The sequence below is a fragment of the Limulus polyphemus genome, unplaced genomic scaffold, assembly GCF_000517525.1.
Source record: "Limulus polyphemus unplaced genomic scaffold, Limulus_polyphemus-2.1.2 Scaffold1268, whole genome shotgun sequence".
Lineage (NCBI taxonomy): Eukaryota > Metazoa > Arthropoda > Merostomata > Xiphosura > Limulidae > Limulus > Limulus polyphemus.
In genome coordinates, this window is record NW_013666878.1 from 104,304 (window position 1) to 130,834 (window position 26,531).

The window sequence follows — 26,531 nt, forward strand, 5'->3', positions numbered from 1 at the left end:
ACTGTGGAGGAGCATATGGGAAGCATATAGAGCACAGTTTGAGTTACTGGCAGAGATGAACGGATGGACAGAGGAGCCAATGTAAGAAGAATACTACCAATAAGTCAGCTTCGGGAAACTTCAGTGGTTGGTGCTGAGGGATCCCACGAACCCCCATCGTGAAAGTCCCAACAGCTAAGTGTAAAATGGCAAGCACACATAGTGTCTACGTGACAGGGAAGCTGGATGGCCAAAGGTGCAACTTTGTCATAGATTCTGCATCTCAGCAAACGCTGGTGAGTATCAAGGTGCTGGATCACAAAGGAGTACCAGAAGCTGTACAGAAGCTCTATGGTGTGACAGGACATTATGCAAGGTTGTGGGGACCAGTGTGGGTAACTATTGAGCTCGTGGACATGAAGAACAGACAGAGAGTATACTGACATTGAAGACCAATGCATATTAGGATTGGACTGTTTACTACCGACGAAGTGTGTAGTTAACCGATAAAATGACGTTTGGAAACAACAAAGGCCAGATTCCAGTAAGTGTTGGTGCATCTGTTGATCTGCATGTCACAGCACTTAAGTCAACTACATTACCCCCCTATGTCAGAGAAGATAATTTGGGGTAGGATAAAAGAACATCCCCAAGGAAGCCCAATGCTTGTGGAAGCAGTGGAAGACCCATCCAGGCCAGCGGATTGGAAGATTGGAAGGTCACTTGTAGCAGGTCGTCAAGTAGTACCTATAACAGTGGCCAATTTCTCTAAATGTGAGCAGACACTTAAGGAAGGGGCGTAACAATATAATAAAATATTAACTTTATAATTATATAATGAAATATTAACTGTGTCATTATATAATAAAATATTAACTGTATAATCTTCCATAACTTTTATCATATTTCCTGTACCTGTTTCGTAATATCTTAGGTATATTTTTAAGCTTTTTATTTACATGAATAGGATGTAAAGTGGGAAATAGTGTACACTAAACGTAATATATAATTAGTTAAAGATATTCGTGATGAAATCCATATTTATCTATATATTAGTTTACTCAATTCATTTTTGGAAATTTAATTATGATGTTACCCAACTGGTAAATAAATGTATTCTAATCATTTTAAGCATTTGTTTTATGACACTGTTCTTTCCTGGTTATACTTGTATGTTAAATTAGGTACATTATTTACTGGGTTATTTTTTAGTTTTCACTTATAAGGGCCCAGCATGTCCAGGTGGTTAGGGCTCTCGACTCGCAATCTAAGAGTTGCTGGTTCGAATCCCCGTCCCACCAAACATGCCCGCCCTTTCAGCCGTGGGGGCATTATAACGTGACGGTCAATCCCACTATTCGTTGGTAACAAAGTAGCCCAAGAGTTAGTGGTGGGTGCCTTCCCTCTAGTCTTTCACTGCTAAATTAGGGACGGCTAGCACAGATAGCCCTTGTGTAGCTTTGCACAAAATTCAAAACAAACAACCAAACTCGCCTGCAATAGTAGATGGCTTTGATCAAAAATTGTATGAAAGAACTTGGACACAACTCGTTCTTTCACTAACCCGAATGTGATTTATTTTCCGCAGAACAATTTCTGTCAAACCAGTTGTTCTTGGCGGGATTTACAGCTTATTTGTCGGAAATCAGTATATCTTAATACTGCATATGTTAAAAGCCTGAGAAATGTGTTTGGAGTTTGGGTTTGCCGATGAAGAAACGTTTAGATTCAAAACATGAGAAACTTGTCAGTTAGAACCTCTATCTCTTTTTTTAAACAATTTTTAAAATTGATTTCGGCTTTTGGTTAGCACTAACCTGTTAAAATGCTTCGCACATTCTTTGGTTTGCAGTTTCCATAAGCCATGTTTGGCCTAGTGGTTAGCATGCCAGACTGTGGATCCGAAGGTGCGTGGTCGCCGTACACGCACGAAAATAAAATAACAACAACAAAAAGTGCTCTCAGAGTAGGAGGTAGGACTATAATTCAGAAGCAGGAACAGTTTTTGCACATAGCTCTTGTGTAACTTTGCGTGAATATGCAAAACAAACTAAACCAAACAATTTCCGTAATATATAGAAAACGTATTTTATTTGATTTATCTCAGTTTTAACGTTTTCGTAGTGGTCTCTGTCATACAGCTTTGTGAAAGAAACACTATGGAATAGATCATATATACCCTTTCTTTGTTTCAACAGCATCCTTGTCTCGTAACTGAAAAAAGGATTTAATGCAATGAGATAGAAACTTAACTTTGGTGACAAAAGAAAAATGAAAATCGCATTTCATGTGTAAGTTGACTTTAGGGAAGTAGAAACAATTTGTGAAGAAAACACAAAGAAGAGATAATGTCAGTTTCTCATTCATGGTCTTAGCAATGGAGGCCAAGTGAAAAGAGTGGTTATTTACATTAGCCTTCCCAAATTGTCAACAGATAGACTGGAGGGACGACATCTAGTGATAAGTACTCACAGCCTACTCTTGTCTGGTAGTACAGTTACATTTGATAGCCACTCTTATAATACACCTACAGCCGTAAAGTGTCGTTTTTATTACAGAAACAGGTTGTGAATCAAGTACTCTCAGATTCACAGTCTGGGAACGCTAACCAGTAGGCTATGTCCAACCCATGTGAAAAGATTGATAAACAGAACCAAATCCAAGGATGTAAATCTGTGGTGAAACAACCAGAAATTAAACTTGCACAGTATTCGGGTTGCTAGGCCATGAAAATAGAGCAAAGTGTAAACGTGCATACTTATACGGTTCTTTCGCTGAAATAAGTCCTCCAATATGTCCTGTTTAAGATTGTGACAGGTACCCTGTTGGCATTTTTTTCCACACTCAAATATACGTTGTATACTAGAGAGATAAAAAAAATTGAGGCTAAAATAAAACTCGTGTTTCATCCATTGAGTTGTATTCTCAAAGGACCTACCAGGCACATTAAAACCAGTAACAAAAGTTTCGGTGCCAAAACAATCCGAGTGGGAAATATTATAAAACTGGTTGCGGTAGAGGCTCAAGTATTAGTCTTAATGCGGAATTTAATTACTGTAAGTCACACCTTTATTGATGCTTCAATATCACAGAAATGCCATCCAGCTGCTTCTTTAAATGTCAGAAGATTGGTCCACTTATTACTGGTGGAGAAGGAAGGATAAAGAGAATCATTGCGTTCAATATTAAGCAGAAATACGTCCTTCATTTGGAACTGCAAGAAATAGAAAAAGATTCCAAACTGACAATAAAATTTCACAAAGAAGTGTCTTAAGAAAACATGTTTAAAGAGAATTCAAACGTAATTGATCAAAGATTTCATAGGTAGCCACCATCTTTAAAAAGACAATTTTAATTCTCAGCCTTTGACGTCAGCAAGAACTGTCTCATTACTTGTAATAAGTGCTTGCTATAAAAGCCTAAGAATTCAAAGAGATGAAAACGTGTTGTTCAGTTAGAACTGTTAACATATACTAGAAGTCTGGGATGAAAGAGGAGATGACTTGGCATCAGTATTTGAAGCAAGGCCTTGTTGACAGTCTTCTTTTTTCTAGTTTCCTTTTTCATCTCCTGCTGCCAATTTTACGTGTAAAAAGTATTCTTTTTTCAAATCATCGCTTAAAATATTACCTTACCCGCTTCCTATTGAGCACTTCCTGTTCCATTCTAATGTGTCGAAAAACATTCCATTGCAACTGTCTTATGGAATGTGAAGTAATTAATGTACTACAGAATACGAACGTAAACCAATCACACGTTGGAATAATTTTGTAGCCAATTCCTCTTATACTTAATTTTTTTTCTGACAGGACGACAAATTTCCCCAACATAGCACTACGTAGCACAAGTCTCTAGACCAAGACGTCGATAATGAATGTTTCTTTATGTTCCACCATTGCCGCTGTAGAGATATTAGAGAGAGTAACACGGACACTACTGTTTTATAACTATCAAGGTTATAGTATCTTAGCAAAAAAAAGTAGATTTCAATGTTTCTATTCTGAAATCTTGCTAACATAAGTACAAATTTTCCATTTAAATCTATTCATGACTAAATTTATAACACATTTTGAGCATAAAAAAACTCAACTACCTTAGCAAGTGATATAATCTTGATCAGGACATGAAGAAGAAGCAAAAAAGTTTACTTCTACCAGTTTTATACTTTTTTAGACGACAACCCAACTAGAGTGCACGCAAAATACAAATAAAGCATCGCATATTTCGGTACATATTTTGTGACTTCTGACTACATATAACGTTACACAGGTTATGTGGTTTTTATATACTTTGGGTACACATTTTGTGACTTCTGACTACATATGTTCACAGGTTCTGTGGTTTTATATACTTTGGGTAGATATTTTGTGACTTCTGACTACATATGTTACACAGGTTATGTGGTTTTTATATACTTTGGGTACATATTTTGTGACTTCTGACTACATATAATGTTACACAGGTTATGTGTTTTTTATATACTTTGGGTACATATTTTGTGACTTCTGACTACATATGTTACACAGGTTATGTGGTTTTTATATACTTTGGGTACACATTTTGTGACTTCTGACTACATATAATGTGACACAGGTTATGTGGTTTTTATATACTTTGGGTAGATATTTTGTGACTTCTGACTACATATGTTACACAGGTTATGTGGTTTTTATATACTTTGGGTACACATTTTGTGACTTCTGACTACATATAATGTTACACAGGTTATGTGTTTTTTATATACTTTGGCTAGATATTTTGTGACTTCTGACTACATATGTTACACAGGTTATGTGGTTTTTATATACTTTGGGTACACATTTTGTGACTTCTGACTACATATGTTACACAGGTTATGTGGTTTTTATATACTAGCTAAGGAAGCAAACATTGTATAATGAACTATGCCATATAATGTTCCTTTTCCTTCTTTTTTTATTAAATCCTTAAATGACCTTATTAGATGCTAATTTCACGTACTCTGCTTTTTGTAAGATAATTAACTGATTAAGTATTTGTGTCTCTAAATTCAAAGTCACAGGTGTATAAAAAAGTGGAAATGTTCCCTATTTCAGTTTTTTCATCCCCTTTATTGGGCAGAAATCCTAAAACAAAGTAGCCTATATACATCATCAGACAGTTTATAGTTGCCATACAAAAAATTACTCTAATCGAGCCATCCAACTCTGAGTGATAGATGCTAATACACCCATAGACTTACACATACAAATACATAATTATATTAAGATTGTAATCAAATGATAACGTATTTGGTATGTATATGCATATTATACCCGTTATTAGGTACACAGAAGCTAGTTAGGCTTACTGTGTAACATGAGAATGACTGATAATACTCGAGGACAAACGTGAAAAACACGTTCAGCTGCCTCAGTGATTGAGTTCAATGTTATGAGCACATTCGCGCATGCTCACTCATTGTTTTCATCTTACGTTTAGTCACATAACAAACATACTTCTATACGAGCCTGTTTCGGAGTATGTCCGCGTCAGATTAACTTGAATTAACAAAAAATATACTCGTGTTTCATATAAGTATTATTTAAATAAAGATAAAAGTCCTCGGCGGGTACAACAGATGTATTGTAAAAAGGTGTGTAACTAGACGACCTTGGTTAAATTTGTCGCAATACCCTGTACGATGCTTTATATCGGATCAACGTGAACAGAAGTTCTGCTCTATCTAATATCTGCCATAAATATCGTGAAAGTAGTATTACAGTAATTAAAGTACTTGTGTTTAATAGGCTTCTAAGAATAGCAGTATAACGAATAAAATTAACATATATTAACGACGTACTTTATGTTTTGTAGCCAATATAACAACTGAAAGTAAATTACTAAAGCTTTTAAACAGATCATGTAGGGCAGTGGTGCGCAAACTATTATTATGGTGTCCCCCTTTATAAACATGTGTTTTGTAGCACTCCCCACGTACCCCTATAACTTATTTATGTACATACTGTACACGTCATTTTCCCATGTTAAACGTTTTTATTGCATTACTTAATAGTAGCAATGCTTGTAGGTAAAACTTTATTTTTGAATTTTTACTATCCTATACAATTTATATGCTCCTATAGTTATTGGCACAAAAACACACTCCGCACTTTAGGGTCGTGGGTGCATCATACGATTGACAGTGAAATCCCACTATTCGATAACATAGAATTACTCAAGAGTTGGCGGTGGGTGCTATTAACTAGCTGCCTTCCCATTTGTCTATCAGTTCAGATTTAGGAACGGCTATGCGCGTATAACCATTGTGTAATTTTGCGCAAACTTCTGAAACAAAACTCTTTGCAGTCTCTTAAATAATGTTTTGTTTCCTACTTTTCATTCATATCAGCTATGAGTAATGTCCGCACTGGGTAACTGTATAGTGTATGTTCTGAAGTGATATTTTTAGATTATTTGGGCATTGTTCTTATTCAGGAAATGAATCAATTTTCTCGACTGTTACAAAATTTTGGAGAGCTTGTTCCGTCAAGAACTGTGATGGATTCCGCTTTCATAACAGTTCACCAATTCTAGTAATGAACCGAGAAGTTCCAATGAATCTATGGTCTCTCAAGTCTCTTGTGGATGTTACAAATCTTAATCAATATCCACAAGAATTTCTCTTTTCGTCACTCAAGTCACTGACTAGAATTTCTCTTTTCGTCACTCAAGTCACTAACTAGAATTTCTCTTTTCGTCACTCTAGTTACTAACTAGAATTTCTCTTTTCGTCACTCAAGTCACCGACTAGAATTTCTCTTTTCGTCACTCAAGTCACTGACTAGAATTTCTTTTTTCGTCACTCAAGTCACTGACTAGAATTTCTCTTTTCGTCACTCAAGTTACTCTTGGGTGACGAAAAGAGAAATTTTAGTCAGTGACGTGGGTGACTAAAAGAGAAATTCTAGTCAGTGACTTGAGTGACGAAAAGAGAAATTCTAGTTTTACTGACTAGAATTTCTCTTTTCGTCACTCAAGTCACTAACTAAAATTTCTCTTTTCGTCACTCAAGTTACTAATTAAAATTTCTCTTTTAGTTACTCAAGTCACTGACTAGAATTTCTCTTTTCATCACTCAAGTTACTAACTAGAATTTCTCTTTTTGTCACTCAAGTCACTGACTAGAATTTCTCTTTTCGTCACTCAAGTCACTAATTAGGTTCGTGATACTGGAGAGAACAGACTGTCCAGTTGCTCAGGCTGGACCTGTCAGGTTGGGGTCGACGAAGTGTACTCTGACCATTTAGCTTGGAAATAGTCTCAGACCGTGCCCAATGTGCTTCCTACGATATTTTTGTCACTCTTCTGCCGTAGTTTAGAAATTAAAAATGGAAGGACTTTTTGAGCTTGATAACAATAGGTCCAACAGTATTTAAACTTATCCAGAAATCCTATGATGGTCTTAAAATATTTCTGTTTATTGTAATATGTTTTTATGTATTGCTTGGCCCTCTTATTTAAAATAAGAGTTCAAGGATTATTTAATTCTATAGTCACGTTTTTAGTACATTCTTCAGTTTTTTTTCTGTAACGTTGGTATTTCTGGTCACGTTCCTGGTCTTTTTCGTGATATTTTTGTCATGATTTTTCAAATAGCCAGCATAACTTTTGATCACATCGTTTAGCGATATTTTAGTCACGTTTTGGTTATTATTTTTAATTTTTTTGTCACATTCTTCTCTTTTCTGTGGGTTTTGTTTTCACGCTTTTGATTAAAAAAAAACTTTAAAATGATCTTGATGTCACTGCGACTATTAAAACGTGTACTTAACCAGTTTCTAAATGTCATTCTGATACCAAATCATTAGTAGTGAACACTCAACCTGGTTCAGTAGAGATTTATAGATAACTCACAAACGCCCGGAGATATCAGAGGTTTACAGAAGAAACACTAGTATTCAAATTGTAACGACTCGTTTATCATAATTTTCCTAATTCAGTAAAACAACTTGCCGAATCCCTGTTTCTTCCAGAAAATAAAACAAGTTTTTTACCTTAAAAGTAATAACAATACCACCTAAGGAAGGGTGCAGGAACGAGGGGTTCACGGCATAAACCTTTATTTAAGTACGAGGTGTTGTGTATCTGCTGGTCGAGTTAGAAGACCTGCATTATGTTTTACATTGCATATTTGTTGATAACTCGTATAAAGCTATACGAATGTAATTGATTTTTTAACGTTATAAATTGTATACTTGTTGCTAGTCTAGCAGTGTCATTGGGTGTTATTTACGAGTAATGTTTACCGTGAGAAAATATGGCGTCTGCAGCCACTTCATGAAAAAAAAAGTTACTTGCCATTGAAGTTAATCGTTGGATAACGCGGTAACAGATTTACTCACAAACTGACTAAATTAAGTCACCGATGTTTTATTACAACATTTTCTCTTCAATGATCTAGCTAGTTGAAAATGTTACATCAAATGTAGACCTCACACATTATCACTTAGTCATGCCAAAATTCCTTCTACCATATAATGTAAAACGTCTAGGTTATAATATTAAAACATAATTCACAGCAGTATTCTTCACAAACATTATATACGAATTCACTAAGACATTCACGTGAATTCTTTGTTTTCACTTAAGTATAGCCGGTCTTCCTATTTTTGTAATTCGTTAAAACTTTCTCTATAAAAATGTTTGTTTGTTTGTTTTTGAAATTTCGCGCAAAGCTACACGAGGGCTATCTGCGCTAGCCGTCCCTAATTTAGGAGTGTAAGACTAGAGGGAAGGCAGCTAGTCATCACCACCCACCGCCTATTCTTGGGCTCCTCTTTTACCAACGAATAGTGAGATTGACAGAACATTATAACGCCTCCACGGCTGAAAAGGCGAGCATGTTTGGTGGGAGGGGGATTCGAACCCGCGACACTCAGATTGCGAGTTGAGTGTATTTATACACATTGATTACGATTCAAAGGAATTGATGATCTGAAATCACTAAAGTTAGGCCTTACTTGGAATACTGTGTACAGTTTTGTTCACCTTGTGTACAAAAGGATATTGACTTCCTAGAAATGATTCAGGGGAGGGCTACTAGGATGATTCTGGGGGTGGAAAGGTTAACTTATAGGGATGGGGTAAGATCTCGTAACTTATTTTTTTCTTGAGAACAGAAGAATAAGAAGTGTTATTACAAGACTATCCAGGGTATCAGTAGAATAAAGACCTCTGATTTCTTTGTGCTATATTCTGAAGATAATAGACTATCCAGGATATCAGTAGAATAAAGGCCTCTGATTTCTTTGTGCTATATTCTGAAGATAATAGACTATCCAGGGTATCAGTAGAATAAAGGCCTCTGATTTCTTCGTGCTATATTCTGAAGATAATAGACTATCCAGGGTATCAGTAGAATAAAGGCCTCTGATTTCTTCGTGCTATATTCTGAAGATAATAGATTATCCAGGGTATCAGTAGAATGAAGGCCTCTGATTTCTTCGTGCTATATTCTGAAGATAATAAGATGAGAGGACACAAATTGAAAGATTTGGAAAATCCATTTTTATGTTTGTTTGTTTATGGAACGATTTGTCGTTAGTTTCAGTGTAGACCAGCACTTTACAGGAACTTAAGAGAGAAATGCTTGATTTCCTGAAAAATTAAATGTGGATTTAACTTTTACTTTCCTCAGTGGTGGATTTGCAAGGACAGCCTCAGACATACGATGTCTCCTGCATTCGAGGATGTTATATAGTCTTCACCTTCCGCTCTTACGCGTAGCGAGACTTTTTTCAGCGACTCAAAATTTGAAATAAGCTTTTTTTATCCACAGTTTTCTCTACAGAATCTCTCTTCGTGATACCGATCGACCTAGTGAATATTTTGAGGCCTATTTACGGTAGAATAACTCTTAGATAAATAGACTGCAGTCGTATTTTACAGTTATTTTTGGACCGTTGGATGATTTGTTTGTAGTTAACCACAAAGCTACACAATGGGATATCTGTGCTTTGCCCACCACGGGTATCGAAACTCGATTTCTAGCAAGTTGTAAGTCCGCAGACATTCCGCTGTGCCACTAGGGGGGGGGGGGGCGACTGTAGGATGATACACAGAATGATCAGCTATTAACTTTCTTATTAGTTCTTTATTTTCATAATTTAATTATTCAGCTATACGTAGTTGCATTTTTATTGTTTCCTGAAAATGAATATAGTTACAAATTTTCTACCACACACACAACTGTAGGACAAATTTTGGGAATAAACTAAGGTATATAGTAAAGTATAAAACGTTTATTACACACATTCCCTTCTTGGAAGCTTAAAATAATAACATCAGCCACACGCTAAGGACGCTTGATACTTCGTTTCTTCCAAGACAAAAATTCATCCATACATTTTTTCTTGAACCTTGGCAGCTCTGCAGCCTGGAAGTCTTGAAGTCCATATGTTCTGTATATGTGTGCATATATTCGACATAGTTTCAAAATATTAATTGAGTAGATTGAAAAACACCAGTTCGTTCGTTATTGTTTAATACAACGTAAGTTGATTAAATTTTAATTGATACTACTACTAAAAATAATAGTGTATTCGAGGATATTGTTTATATTTATCTTGATCATTATATTCTATAAATAAAGCTGGTAATTACGAGGATTGGTGGGTTGAGAGTGTAACTGGCGTTTAACGCTATTTAAATATTAAAGTTTATTTTGAATTTGGAGATAATGCCATGTTTCTAATAATAATTAGTTCACAGTACACACGAAGAAGTTAGGTCTAATGTTTAGGCCATTCAGTAAAAAATTAGTTAATCTTTTGATTTGTTTTTTGTTTTTTTACTCATCACAATTAACCTATAACAGTATTCGATTTGAATAATATGTAGCATTGGTGCTACTAAAGTGTTCTTCTGAATTATTCAGCATACAAACTGTTTAATGTAATACAAATAAATATAAAGCCCAATCCATCATTCGATTCGCTACATGTGAACTGTGATGAATCAAATAATGGATTAGGCCTAATATGTATTTTTTTAGTAAAATATATTAGATTTCGGCAAATAAATTGATCTGTAATATTAGTCGGATGAAGTAAATTTAATATTTTCAAAATTGGTGGCTAGCTTGTATTTGGTTGGTTTTAAAAATCAAGATGATGGTAAACAGTTACACAATTAGGCTACAAATTTAAGTACAAATTAAGTCTACATTGAGTTCGGCAAAGGCTTAAAAAGGGTATCATTAATATGAAAATCAAGAATAAAATTGTTCTTCACTGCTATTTTTCACCTCTAACAAAAACGATATATATTAGCAATTTAAAGAAAGAAGAAGAAAAGATTGTTTCATTAGCGTTGCACATGATTATTTGACGTTAGGCTCAGGTATAAACTTGTGAAGTGTGACTGAGGTGCTTTATATGTTTGTAATAGGTCTTCCAGTTAAACCTTAGGACACAAGGTCATCTAGTGATTTGCTATGTCGATATTCCACAAAGTGGAATGTGTAAAATAATGAGATTTTATTAAAACTATGACAATTTCTAGGTATAGAAAGTGCAACTTATCTATGGCACCAATGTTCCACCATGATGATATATTTTTTACTTTGCGATTTAACATGGTACATTGTCATCCAAAAGACAGCCTTTAAAATCCGCAGATAACGAGCTCTAGGGAATTGAAAGATGGAATAAACTAGACTTGACACAGTTGTGAAAACAAAACAACAAGAACATACATACTGAGTATCAGTCTTGATTACTGTTGCTGGTCGGCTCCTACTTTTTTGTTTGTATTTGTCAGTGCAGTGTATGAATTCATATCGAATCACAAAAACAATTTGGAGATATACCTATTACCAGAAACATTTTATTCTTCATAATGGATATTTTCGTTTTGACAATAAACGATGTTCTCAATCAAGTGGTGTCGCAAAGGTCAATCGAGTTGCTGTTATTTATGCACGTTTTCGAAACTGGTACTTTGGCGAGTGACATCAACATCGACCCCGATCTCTGGCTTAGATGCATCCATGACGTGATTGAACTGTGGAACCATGACCTTGATTATTTAATCAAATTTTTAAACTCTCAGTTTCATAGACACAAGCATCCAATTCACTCTTAATCATTCGAATGAAACAAGAATATAGATTTTATTGACGTTGCCTTGACCGATAATGACAGTAATATACGGCCTACCTTGTTTCATAAATCAGGTGTTTTCTTCATCTGAAATCTTATCATCCACAGATTTCGAAGAAAGATGTAATTATTGGAGAATTAAAAAATCGATCGCAATTGCAGCAATGAAATAGAACAAACACCACAGTATGAACTAAAGTCACTTCTTTGAAATAACGAATACTCACTTTTTCACATCGAACGCGTTTTCAAGGACTATGACAAAAACAAATTAACATCACACATCCAACATGAATAAACACCAAGAAGAAAGAAGACAATTCTCAGAGATGACACAAGACACTTTTACAACACCTCTAATTGACGAAACTATTGTCTCTCTCCGCTGAGTCAGCGGTAAGTTTACGGACTTATAATGATAAAATTCGGGGTTGCATTCTCTGCAGAGCGTATATAGCCCATTGTGTAGCTTTGCACTAAAAAACAACCAACCATCTGACGAAACTCTTTCTAAGAACATAACCCTAAGTGACTCAGCGGTAGATCTGAGGGATTATAACACTAAAAATTAGACTCTGATACAAGTTGTGAGTAGAAAACAGACACCCCATTGTATAGCTTTAAGCTTAACAACAAATGAAAAAAATCAAGAAAATAAAATAGAAATTCAATAAATACGAACTGTCTGTTAAAGAACGACCAGGTCCAGCTCTCGAAAGTCATCTCAGTACACTACCATTCAGTGTAACAAAGCCAAATGCTTAGAAAAAAATGTGTTTACAATCTGAAGATGGGTATCTTGTTTCCAGTGTTCTTTACCAACTTATACGTAACATCTGCCATCATGCGTACATTGGTGAAACCGAAAGAACCCTACAAACAAGGACATAACACCTTGACTTTTTTTTTTTTTTACACACACATACACACACTACATGAGAGAAGCTCAGTTGCATATAACGTTTTAACTAATCACAACCAAGTAACTCTTACCATGAATCCACCATTCTCTGTACAGATCCTTACCAAACCCACAAATACACCAATAGGAAATTTAAAGAAGCATTTCTTATCCAACAGCTACAACCACGGATGAACAGGGACACAGTTCGACACTTGTAATTTTTTAAGTTTTATTATCGCTGTCTTGATATATAATAGGCAATTTTGGTTACTATCGATAGAGAACAATTTAAATGTTCAACGATAATCTTCACTACGAAGAATACCAAACGCACACTATAGAATCGATTAGGATATTAATATATAAACCAATAAAGCTGTTGTATTAAAAGATGAAGATCCCACGGAGTGATTAAATTGTGATCGGCTTAACCATATATCTATGGCTGAAGATGGCCCATTTCTGTGGGTTGAAACGTCGAGGTTGTAATTGCTCAAAAAAGGACTGTAAAGATGGTCATGATATGAAAATAGATTGAAGCTTCGTACTGTCTGTGGAACGAACTCGGAAAACTGTAAAGCGAAACGTTGCATGTCCAATTAAATAAAAAAACGAACAAAAGCTCCTCTCTACTTTGTGGTATAAGGTCATTCATTTCAAGAATTAATTTGTATGATACTTGTAATCGGACGAAAGATTTGACAAAACACCAAATCTAAAGCTTACGTTATAACGGTTATACTGGAATTGTCGAGTAATAACTATTTATATGTGAGCACATTGTCAGTCACAGTAAGACTGTAGAGTGGCAGACAATATAACACGTGACAAAAGGCAAGTAGTGAAGTCTTTGAGAGACAGAATTGATAACGTTATTAAATCTGCAGATAAAGATAATGTTGTCATTATGTCTGTGAAGGACTATTTAGACGAGGGATACGATAATTTCAAGACACTAGGTTTTACAAGTATTTAAACAATAATATGATTACCAATTCTCATTCAGATCCCTTAAGAAAACTACTACATCTAGTTCACAAAAAGTGCAGGAAATGCTTTACACGCCAGGCAGTTAACGAAAATATCAAGCACTTTCTATTACAAAAGGATACCCAGCTCGGAAGATTCTATTTACTCAATTTGACAACCCTGAAAACCGTTAATAATCGAACTGTGAGACCGGCATGGAAAGCATTAGCGAGTATGTTAATCAACAGATAAATCCAATGTTTACCCTCTTACATTAGAAACACCACGGAGTTTCTAAGAAAACGCAAAGGTAGTAAAGTTATTCCAGTTGGTAGCATACTAGTGATAATGGTTGTAGTATGATTATATATGTATACTAATATCCCACATCAGGAGGGTTTATCTAGCTGCAGGAATTATCTTACCAAAAGAATGATCTGTCAACCATCTATTGTATACCTCATATATCTCGTAAATTTAGTTCTGTCGAATAACTAATTTGAATTTAACAAAGAAATTTATCTACAAACTACAAAAATAGCACCGGCTTGTGATAGAATTTTTATGGGAGTTTTAAATGAGAAACTCATTGAAGTGGGCGGTTTTTATCTAATAACTTAATTTAATTTGTAGACTTATGTCGTGAAGACTTCATTGCTGTAGTAAATGTCCTACAAGTCTCCATCTATTTTACATCCCAGCTTCATCGACGGACGTACATTTTCTCGACGTGAAAGTCATGTTAAAGGCGGAATTGTAACTGACCTCTGTTTCTAACCTACAGGAACATACCTTCTCTCCATTCGCTGTCATTTACCACACTGCACACACAATACAGTTCCGACGATTAAGCTTTTTTATTAAATGTAAAGAACTGGAAGTATAACTCATTGGAAGAGGCTATTTACTCAGAAATATTAAAAGACAAATAAGTCGTGTAAAGGCTCGTTCTAGAGTTGAACTTATGCACCTAATTATTCCCTTCGCACGGGAAATGGATTTATCACTACTAGTAACATTCCATTCAGCCTTACCCCCACATTATAGGATAACACGAGACCTTTTAACAACTTTCCACACAAGAAAGGTTGAAAACCCACCTAAGATGTATTGTCATAATCCGCTTAGTTGAAAGAACTGACCAGTTGATTCCAAATTGTCGTCAGATTCCTAGGCTTCTGGCTACGTTCCTTGGAAGATCCGTGTTGTGAAGCGTCCAAATACCATCCACAACTATTCCACAGTAAAAACATTCAAGAGTGCACAAAATCAAACAGAAAAGCACTTGTGCCACAAATAATCTAGTTTACTGTCTACTATCTCGTAAACGTAACAAACAATATATCGGAGAAACTGAGCAAACACTCAGTGTCCGTATTAATACAGACCGTTCAGATGTAAGTTCGAAAACCTTCTACCTGTTTTTGAACACTTGAACAGAGACAGGCATGACTTGGAATATCTACCTGTTTTTTGGACTACAAGTGGTTAAAGGAACACGTCAAGACAGGATTGTATCCATGGGTAACAAAACTTGGTACTTCTTGGCTTTTAAAAGAATTTCACTCATTTTTAGTCTGTAAAATGCATAAAATACTGGCGCCTACTTAATAACAGATGCATGTCGGTGAAACAGTATTTGGATAGCATGTTTGAGTAGTGCACTGATATTAAACGTCACTATATTGGAAGATCTTATAATACTAATAGACTTGTTCTTTTCAAGTTACAAAATTTGAGCTTGAAATATTTGCTCGAGTTTACGACTTACGCATTAGGCATTCTTAAATCGGTCTTTTTTTTCTAAAGGATGCTCCGAGTTCTTACAGGTTATGCGTAGCAATAGGCTAATCAAATATTTGCTTCCAATTTATAAATGTGAAGTATGTTTAATTGGTTAATGACATTATGATTTTTGATTAATTAAAGGAAAAATAATGAGTATTTGCCGCTGGACAAAGTATATCTAAGTATCTTTGCAGAGACCACACTGACATACCAGAAACAAATGATGCAAATTTGAACCATGAAGAAATCACCAAGTTCTTTTCTACAGAGAAATCACATGTAAGATAAAAAAGGAGATTCTGGTTTCACCACCCAATCTTCAAGCATTCCAAGACTGTAGACCCTATAAATTGGGTTTCACCACCTAATATTCGAGCATGCCAAGACTGTAGACCCCATGAATCTGGTTTCACCACCCAACCTTCGAGCATGCCTAGACCGTATACTCTATGAATCCGGTTTCAACACCCAACTTTCGAGCATGCCATGACTGTAGGCCCTATGAATTCGCTTTCAATACCCAACCTTCACGCATGCCAAGTCTGTAGACTCTATGAATCCGGTTTCACCACCCAACCTTTGAGCATTCCAAGACTTTAGACCCTATGAATTCGCTTTCAATACCCAACCTTCACGCATGCCAAGTCTGTAGACTCTATGAATCCGGTTTCACCACCCAACCTTTGAGCATTCCAAGACTTTAGACCCTATAAATTCGGTTTTACCACCCAACCTTCGAGCATGTCGAGACTGTAGACCCCATGAATCCGGTTTCACCACCCAATCTTCGAGCATGCCAAGACTTTAGACCCTATAAATTCGGTTTTACCACCCAACCTTCGAACATGCCAAGACTGTAGACCCTATGAATGCTCATTTTTAAAGAGTAAGATCTTCTTGGCTGGTCAGGTTGGTAAAGAGTGGACTTTGCGACAATACAAAAATGATGTATTATAGTTCCATCCTCTCTTTACGTTTTCCTACGTTTACAGAAGAAAGTTAAATGTAATTTTTCCTTCCACTCTTAAACACTGTGTTGAAGACGTTTTCAGCATTACGAAATAAGACAGAACAGATAAACGAAACTTTCAAATTACCAGTGTCAACATTAAAAGTAACATTCCATTGTTGTTATGGCTTGAAAAGGGAAGAAGAACAAACACATTCAGTCCAGTGAAAAACCATCGTTTTCGGAACCCAAACAAATCAATTTTAATATATTTTTATTTATTGATTGTTAATTCCATTGTTGTTTCCTATTTCCTCTGCGAATAGGTCACGGGTTCGAATCCCCGTATCACCAAACCTGCTCTCCCTTTCAGCTGTGAGGGCGTTATAATGTGACTGTCATTCCCACTATTCGTTGGTAAAAGAAAGGCCCAAGAGTTGGCGGTGGGTGATGATGACTTAGCTGATTTCCCTGTAGTCTTTCACTGCTAAATTAGGGGTGGCTAGCGCAGATAGCCCTCGTGTAGCTTTGCGCGAATTTCAAAACAAATCAAACCCTTTGTGAATAAACATGTTTTAATAGAAATTTTGTTTGTTTGAATGCAAAGTAAAAGTTGAGATTTTGCTCATTTAAGATCCAGTTACTATTAGTGCTAAAAATGAATGACTTTGCTATTTTCAATGCAACTGGCTTTTCGTGTATCCCATTGGGAATATTTTGCTTTATTATTCTTTATTAAACTTTGTTTCGTTTTAATGCAAAGTACAACTAGGCTTTCTTGTATCTTGCAACCAGGGTTAAAAATTCCGACTGTATATTTGCAGCTATTTTGTATATGCTACTTTATAATTTCATCAGTTTTTAGCCGCTGAATGGCGGTTCATAGAATGGCTCTGAGTTTTCCAAGTACAAACTTTTACGTTCATAGATCCGTAATCTCTTGACTGATTTTAGATCTAATTACAGTTTTCAACTCTTTCGATTGATGTATTTGACCACGCTTAAAGTATCGTAGATTAATTAACTCTAATCCTGCCTAAAATAATTTCAAGTGCTACGGTTATTGAGGATTCCCTCCTGTTTTAATTCATATTTTCCGTATTTGATGATAAAAATTAACCGAATTACTAATAGCAAAACAGAGAAAATTAAATATACGAGATAAACAAAATGTTATGAATAAACTATTGTAGCTTCATAGCGTATTTCAGGATTACTAAGTTGATTTTTCAAGATGTTTACGCACAGCGCTAGAATTTCAAAAATTCTTAGAGGAAACACTGGTTTGATCCCTGGTGAAGGGCGGGCGTGGCTCAGCGGCTGTAGATCGATATGATGACTCTGAAACATTGGTTTGATCTCTGGTGAAGGGCCAGGCGTGGCTCAGCGGCTGTAGATCGATATGATGACTCTGAAACATTGGTTTGATCCTTGGTGAAGGGTCAGGCGTGGCTCAGCGGCTGTAGATCGATACGACTCTGAAACATTGGTTTGATCTCTGGTGAAGGGTCAGGCATGGCTCAGCGGCTGTAGATCGATATGATGACTGTAAAACATTGGTTTGATCCTTGATGAAGGGTCAGGCGTGGCTCAGCGGCTGTAGATCGATACGACTCTGAAACATTGGTTTGATCCCTGGTGAAGGGTGGGGCGTGGCCTAGCGGCCTTTCCGCCGTAAGCTTATATCAAAAGTGAAAGTCAATCCCATTATTCGGCTCAAAGATCCGGACAAACCTTTGTGGCAGCAGGTGCTGCTGGCTGGCTGCCCTCTCTTTGGTCAGTAGTTCAAAACAGTTTGTTATACGGTATCTGTACCTTAATCCTAAGATGTCATTCAGCTTGAAAAATTCCAATTTCTAGGCGGTGGACACAACGCAGATAGCCGATTGTGTTGCTTTGAATTTAATACAAACAGTTGACAAAGCAACCCCTGATGTTGCCCTATTTACTGTAGCAACAATAAATCACATGAATGATACTAAAAAAGAAAACTTTATATTTTATGACAGAAAACATGAAAATATAAACTTATTTCATTCACAGTAGTGCTTTCAGTGATTGTACGTACGATTAACTGTGTGGAATTTTGGGTAGGTCTGTTTTCCCTCTTATCGTTTCTAGTATTTTGTACTAATGATTGGTATTATTATCTAATGGACTCACCTTTTTATATAAAAAAATCTTTAGTATTATACATTTTTTGTTATTATTATGGTACACAAAGTAAGAATAAAACAATAACATGGTATACAGTTATTATTCTTATGTTAAAGAATTTAATAATATTCTATACACAGTGGATTTTTCTACAAAATCATCAGTACTGTTCATGCGCAGTTCAGGATTCTTTTAACGTATGTCAATAATCGTAAGGTATTTTAATATCACAGGAAGTGGTTAAAGTAAGGCGATAATAATACTGTTACAAAACACCTTACCCCCAACCTCCTTGGTTCCGCACAAAAAAATACGTTTGGTTTTAGAGTGTCTAATATGTTTCACTTCAGGTCACTGCCCTTATTCTCCAGAAATATCGACCTGCCTCCCTCCAATACATGCATACCGGGGGTCAGGGGGTGACTTCTACGTAGTCTACATTCTTGTGATGAAATATTAGCATTTTTCAGCGTGAAATAGTCGCATGGCTAATTGAAATCCGAAACCGTATTGCTACTGTCAGGTTGTGTAGACAGGATTCTTTACAGTAGGTGCTTGTGACTTGTTGCCGATAAATTTCAGCAGTAAACAAACAGTGCACTTGTTTTAAAATAATATATTATAACAAGTCAAAGGTTTATACAAATGTTCGTTACATTGTTGGTTATCACAATTGTATTCAGAACCTTAAATAATAGTTCCTTTTTCGTCAAAGCGTGCTTCGGTGTGACAAATATCTTTATGTTACTAAAACTCTTAGCCACACTGCTGCTAAGTTCATGTTCATATGAATGTTCAACATCTGCTATCCGCCGGTTGAATAATTACCTGAGGTGTACATAAACTGAAGGAAGACCATATTTAATCTCATAACTCCTATTTTATTCATTTTTGTTACAAATTTTTCTTGGGGGGGGGGGGGCATGCTTTGTACGTTGATTGTTATTCGCACATTATGTGTTGGTTTTGATCTCACAAATTAGACCCACTCCCTTCAAACATTCTACGTACGGACCTGATCTATTATATCTGAGATTACAAGTATCCATATTTGTACAATAAAACTTTGTTTCTTTTATTAGTATATTGTTTCTTCTCTATATTTTAAAGCTAGGCTTCGCTTCACTAGATTAGTAATCTGTAAAACACTAAGAGCAAGTTTGTTTCAAATATGTGGCTTGTATAACACATTAGTCTCATGTAGTGCAGGGCCTAAAGGTGACAATCTCTATGAATGGGTATCTACCATCCTTGGGCCTCCAGGATCTGTTTACGAAGGAGGAGTCTTCTTCCTGGACATCCATTTTTCTCCAGAATATCCTTTCAAACCACCAAAGGTACGTGGATAAATTATTAGGCTGTTAAACATATCAATAGTTTTATAATTAACATAAATAATTAGGTATGGTGTGCCTGCTACAAATGTCTAATTTGGATGTGTATTATAGGTAGAACCTGACAATTTTAAAGTGCCATTTAGCAACAACTTTAATCTAATATATATAAGCCAGTTGTCTTTTGGTAACGCTCTGTTCATCTGTGTCGATTAGCAACAAAACTAAGTATGTATATATAATACTTCGAACATTCACGGGGGCTGTCTTGAATTCCACTTTTATAGATCGTTTTACGTTTTAGTTTATTGCATATACTTACCTTGACGTAGCCATTTGAAAGTTCTTGGCAAATTTTAAAAACATCCAAGTTAGAGGTGTTCGTGAAGTTTTTAAATTTTATTGTTACTTTTTATGAAATTTTTTTTCTTTCTTTCTCCCAAACGTATTGTCATTCGTCATAAGTAATGATGATACTTGAAATTAATTTTTAGGTTTAAACTTTGTGATATAATTTTTTCATAAACCTTAGGTCTATTGTTTTTGGGTGCTTCATTTTTTCAGCGTTTAAACTGTAATTTTTAGATTATATGACGTAATTATAAAATACGTTCTGCGGTTTTTCTGGGTTTATCTTTTGTTTTGTTTTTTACAAAAACTCCAACTCGTCATTTCGTGATAGGTCGGGCAAGCGTAGTCTCTCTCTCTGTCTCTTGGTAACGTTCAAATTGCCTCAATGGTTAGAGCGTTTAGAACCTCGAGTGGAAGTATCGCGTTCAAATACCACTACAGTTGGGATTTTTATAATTTTTTGAAATAGGTGATCAGGTTTAGAGCTAATTCTTCCAATGTTCGGAAAAACACAAATATCGTGATATTTTAAGTTGATATTGGATGGATTTCAACTGTTGGATATCAAAATGGTTTAGTGGTTACAATGCTCGACTGTCATGTGGAAGTCACGTGCTCAAACCCCATTGAAGTAGGGATTGTATGTTATTTTTTTAAATAAGTGGTCATATTTACAGCAAGTTATTTCAGTATCATTATACATTAAGTTGGAAATTTGATATATTAGTTAAAATTCGAATTAAAAGTTGCCATGCTTACAGCATCAAGCCATCTCTGCATTCATTTCAAATGAACACTTCTAACACCAGCTATAAAATAATTTTTAACTCAAATTCTGGATAATGCTAATAAATAAAGCTTAGCAAAAATTAGGATCACTGAAGCAAAGGAAAACAATTGACACGATTGATTGAAGAAACAAAGCGATGAAAACAAATTGATGCTAAAAGACATGCAGACGGGTTTTGCCCCCCCCCTCCCCCATGTCTTCCATATAGCTTATGATTAAGATTGTACTTGCCGAGGATTCATTGTTCAACATTTTTTATAGTTACAGATTAAAAAACAACAACAGCTTCGCATTCTTTAGGACTAAAGCTCAAGTATAATGTACAAAAGCTCAGTTCGGCTATATACCATTCAGATTGCACGTTTCATCAGTTGCTAGAGTAACGGGAAGAAGGTGGTCGATGATAGTTCATATAAGGCTTAACGACTCGTGTACATGTGGCCTTCCGGGAGTTGTAGTGAACGAGAAACGCAGCTTTCCCGCTGTCATTTCCTTCCGCACGTGTCTTAGTTGCCCGTACAAGAGCTAACATCGACCTGACACATGAGTAGGCTAGCTCAGAAACTGCCATTAATGACGAGACTGTTTCAGAAGGATCCAAAACTTATTTTTCACACTATTTTCCAACTGTCAGTACAGACTGGCTATATATTTTCTAAGTTCTCATAAACTTAGAAATTTTGTAATTTATACTGTACATCTACTTACAAAGAAATGTTTAGCTTCTACGCTACAACGCAAGTACGTTTAGATAGCAACCAGCCTGAACCAATGAAATTAACTACTCAAAACTCGTGAACAGCTGCCACTTAACTGACATAAGCTACTGTTTAATGATTACTATTTGTTTTTGTATTGTAACAGTCGAAATAAGACTGGAGTTAATATTGCAGTTGGTTTTTACGCAAGACACCATATGTTCTTGTGTAGCAAACGTGTTGCTGTATATGGAGTTGACATGTTCTTGTGTTGCAGCTGGCTCATGCGTGTAGACAGAAGGAATGTAGGCCACAGTGAATTCTATCGCACCCCCTAAATTACACCCATATAGGTATAAAAACTATGCACAAGGTGTAAAAACAGCATCATATTCATATGCCATCAAGAACTATCATTTTCAATAAAAAATTACAAACATTTTCCGAGGGTACATTCCTCGGGACCCCGCAATCATTTCCTTTTGTTTTCTGTAAAAGGACCCCTTCTTTATAAATTTCTACCTAAATACGACGCTTTAAATAGTGGCTGCTACATAACCGCTGCCTTAAAAGTTATTAAACGCTGAAATCTGGCGAAGCATTGGAAACCAACAGGCCTAACATTTGTGATAAAAAATAATTTAACCGCACTTTGCGTGATGTTTATGACAAATGTTAGGCCTGTGTATTGCACATCATCAGCAGAAGATGAACACTAATTTTCCTATTCGAGATTTTTATAGCTGATAATCGTTTTCAGAGCTTGTAGCAACATTGCAGCATATGAAACCAATATGACAACCATACTCTGGATTTCTTACATGATTAAAACAAAAAAATCAGCTTCTGTTAAATTGCGTTTGTACAGCAGCTATGTCGGTGTTTGAAACGTGCCATTGGTTATAAACTGCCGCCATTTTGGTTTTCCGCCTACAAGTTTTAATTTTAAACTATATGCGAGGAATTTGGGACAAGGCCAAACATTGCACTTTCGTTAAAAGTGCGCATTTTCTGTCAATGCTAGAAACTACGACTGATGATTTTTGAATCAAAAAGTGTTCAGCAATTAATTATAAATACTAAGTCTTAACTAGCAGATGTTTGCCCGTAAATACTACAGAAGTTAACATCAAACCCAATTTCATATGCACCCTCTTTTCAGGATAGTTTGTTTATCCTAAGCTGCTCTTAATAATATACTTACTTCCTAACTTACAATGTATTAGATAGGAATTAATTTTGTATCAACCACCTTAGTAACAAACCAGTCACCATTAGGATATATAAGAGCGTTTTTACAGTTTCCACATAATTCATGTGTATACATTTCTAAACTGTAATGTTTATCTCTGATCATGATAATTATGTCTTACGTTCCAGGTAACATTTCGAACAAGAATTTATCACTGCAACATCAACAGTCAAGGAATGATCTGTCTGGACATTCTGAAGGATAACTGGAGCCCTGCTCTCACTGTCTCGAAAGTTCTGCTGTCGATATGTTCTTTGCTGACAGATTGTAACCCAGGTTTGGCAACAGCTTGACTTTTAACCACTGTATAAACTAACAAATGTATTTATCATACATAGAGCAAAAAGTTCCTCTTCTAATTTTTGTTCAGAAAATGCATTCTGTAACATTTTGACTACATAATTTAAAGTACTTACTAGCAACTTGAATTACACTAAAAGATTTCATTGCAAGATGTTCTGTGGTGACTTTTAACTTTGTTACAGTAGCCATTCTTAGTTTATGATTTATCTGTCTGGTTTGCGGCTTTAATTTTTCATTTCATTTACGGAATTTTTTTTTCAACCAAATTTGTTAATGTAAATTTGGAATCTTGACAGTTAAACTCAGTAATATCAAAATATGTAAAACAAAGAAAACATGATGATGGTTTGTGGTATAATATTACCACAAGTACCAATGGGGTTCAACCACATTGTATTTTTAAACACACATTCTCCAAAATGCTTGTGGGACAGTGACTTTGTGGTCACAAGCCTCACATAAAAACTTAAACAAAAATACCATCAATATTATAGTTAATCCACTACTAAATGCTGCCCCCTCCTTCATATTTTACAGAAAAAATGAAAGATATCACCTGTTAGTTCTTAACACTTAGTGATATGATGTAATATGGATCTCAGCAGTAGTGAATGGTTCAGAACCAAAGAGGGTAATATGAGGATTATATATATACATGTGTGTATATATTTTATAAAAACATAATGTAATTTAAAGTTTTAAGCCAAATGATCTTTTAAAATAGAATCAACTGTATTTAATAAGGTACAACAAATTCACCAGAAATCAGAACACAGGAGGGTAAAAGTTTAATTCTTTAAAAATATTTAAAATCATCAAAAAATTTTCAACTTTGTTTCATACCAAGTTTCTTATTATAAGTAAAATATTACCCACTTCTGCATAATCAGGAATATCTGAATTATTAATTAATGATTAACTCTAAACAAATTAATTAACTACAGGTAACGTAGTAGCAGCTTATTAGGTTTGTTAAAAGAGGGCTCATAACTGTGTTAGTAGGGCAGCATCTTTATATAACTTGGTGTTTGTTTAATGTGACTTAAAAATAATTATATTTAGAATTGGCCTAGAAAGTTATATAACCCTTTTTTTCTACTCTTACCACACATCTTTGATTTTTTATGAATATACCTCGGTTTATTAAGAAACAATTTTGTTGCATCAAAGTCATTATTCAGTCCTCAGTTATGTAATTACAGGATTTTTGTGTATCTTTCAGCTGATCCATTAGTCGGAAGTATTGCCACCCAGTACCTTCAGCATCGTGAAGAGCATGATCGCATTGCTCGACTCTGGACAAAACGATATGCTACCTAAAAAGTGCTGCTGTGCTCATTCATTTTTTTAAAAAAATAAGTGTAAATGAGATGTAGTTATTACATTTGGCCTATTGAAAATAGATACAACTGACTGTCTCGCCTCCCAACCAAGCCTCTGGAGATCAATACTTGGACAGACTATCTATTACTATATTTTGTTGGGTAGTGAGAAACTTAATCATGCATCAACTTTATTTCTCAAGGATTATGTATATAAAGAATTATACAAACATAAAAAAGCTACAGTGTAATTTCTGCTTTACCGTAGCATGCTGGAACAATTGAATAATTGTGAATAATTTTACTCGGGGGTTTTAACTCAAGTTAGAGCCAGTTTATCTGAAAAATATATCAATTACTACCCTTTATTTTATGTGATTTTGTAAAAAAAGTAACTATTCTCAATATTTTAGCAATAAAGTTAGAAAGACCTTTACTCTCCAGATAATAAAAAAATAAAAAGAATTTCAGCAAACATTTTGCCATCATCAGGGCTAGGAGTACAAGAACTGTTCTTGTACCAAGAGCCCTGCAAGAAAGTTTTTTATTATTAACTGGAAAGTAAAGGTAATTTTTTCTAACATTACTGCCAAAATATCTAAATCACTCTATTATGCATTACAAATTTTGGGAAAACCAACCAAATATTCTCCTTTTTTATATTGTCACAGTTATTAAGATAGCAAAAATCCAGTATTATAGTGCAGCTACTGTTAAGAGTAAACATGCTTTTAGCTATCTTATGAATCTTTTAGACACAAGTTAACATATCAACTATTGTTGTAGAATTGACCTCCAAAGTAATATATAAATATTAGAGTTAGTACAGAAACAATAAGAAGTCTTGGTTTGAAAAAAAGCAGTAATGAATTGATGCCAGAGACTTTTACTGAAGATCACTCAAATAATGATTTACAGAAAAAAAAATGTTGATAAAGTTATGCTCTTTAAGGTTTTACAGCAGTATATCTGTAACAATCAAATCATCCACAAGTTGTATTGTGGTTTAAATTATTTTAACTGCAAAAATAATATAGAACTTAACATTCTGTCCAATGTCTAAATCAGAAAGTAAATATTTTCCTTATAAAAATTTAAATACTTGACAGCCTAAAAAATATTGTGGAAGAAAATATGAAATGGTGGTTCTGACAACTGTACAAGTTAAATCTCTTAGGATCAGTTTGTGTAATAGGTCTTTCTAGACTTTTATTTTAATAATTCTATAGACATGTGTCAAAATGTTTTTTAAAATAGTGTAATTACGATCAAAATGTTATTGTTTGATTGATAACATAGTAATTAAAATTACCAAATAATTAGGTGTCAAAAAAAAAGACAAAAGGTCATCTTCACTGTGCTTGTTGAATGTTCTGTACGTGTGTTTGAAATTAGTATGTAACAAAAACAAAAGATTGTCTTCACTATGTTTGTTGAATGTTCTGTACCTGTGTTTGAAATTAGTATGTAACAAAGACAAAAGATAGTGAAGACAATCATTTGTCTTTATTACATACTAATTTCAAACACATGTACGGAACATTCAAAAAGCACAGTGAAGACGATCATTCAACAAGCTTCTGTACGTGTGTTTGAAATTAGTATGTAACAAA

The 26,531-nt window shown here is 35.0% G+C and overlaps 1 protein-coding gene across 2 annotated transcripts in view; it reads left to right on the top strand.

Moving 5' to 3' along the window:
- LOC106462858 (ubiquitin-conjugating enzyme E2-24 kDa-like) overlaps nucleotides 1–26,393 on the top strand; it is a 30,294-nt gene extending 3,901 nt beyond the window's left edge. The window contains exons 4-6 of one of the 2 annotated variants that reach the window (XM_013922820.2): nucleotides 20,073–20,205; nucleotides 23,422–23,569; nucleotides 24,819–26,393. In XM_013922820.2, the coding sequence (XP_013778274.1) occupies nucleotides 20,073–20,205; nucleotides 23,422–23,569; nucleotides 24,819–24,916 (379 nt within the window). In that variant the 3' untranslated portion in view covers nucleotides 24,917–26,393. The remainder of the gene's footprint in view (nucleotides 1–20,072; nucleotides 20,206–23,421; nucleotides 23,570–24,818) is intronic. The other variant, XM_022390248.1, reaches the window with a different exon arrangement.
- Nucleotides 26,394–26,531: the final 138 nt, after the last annotated feature.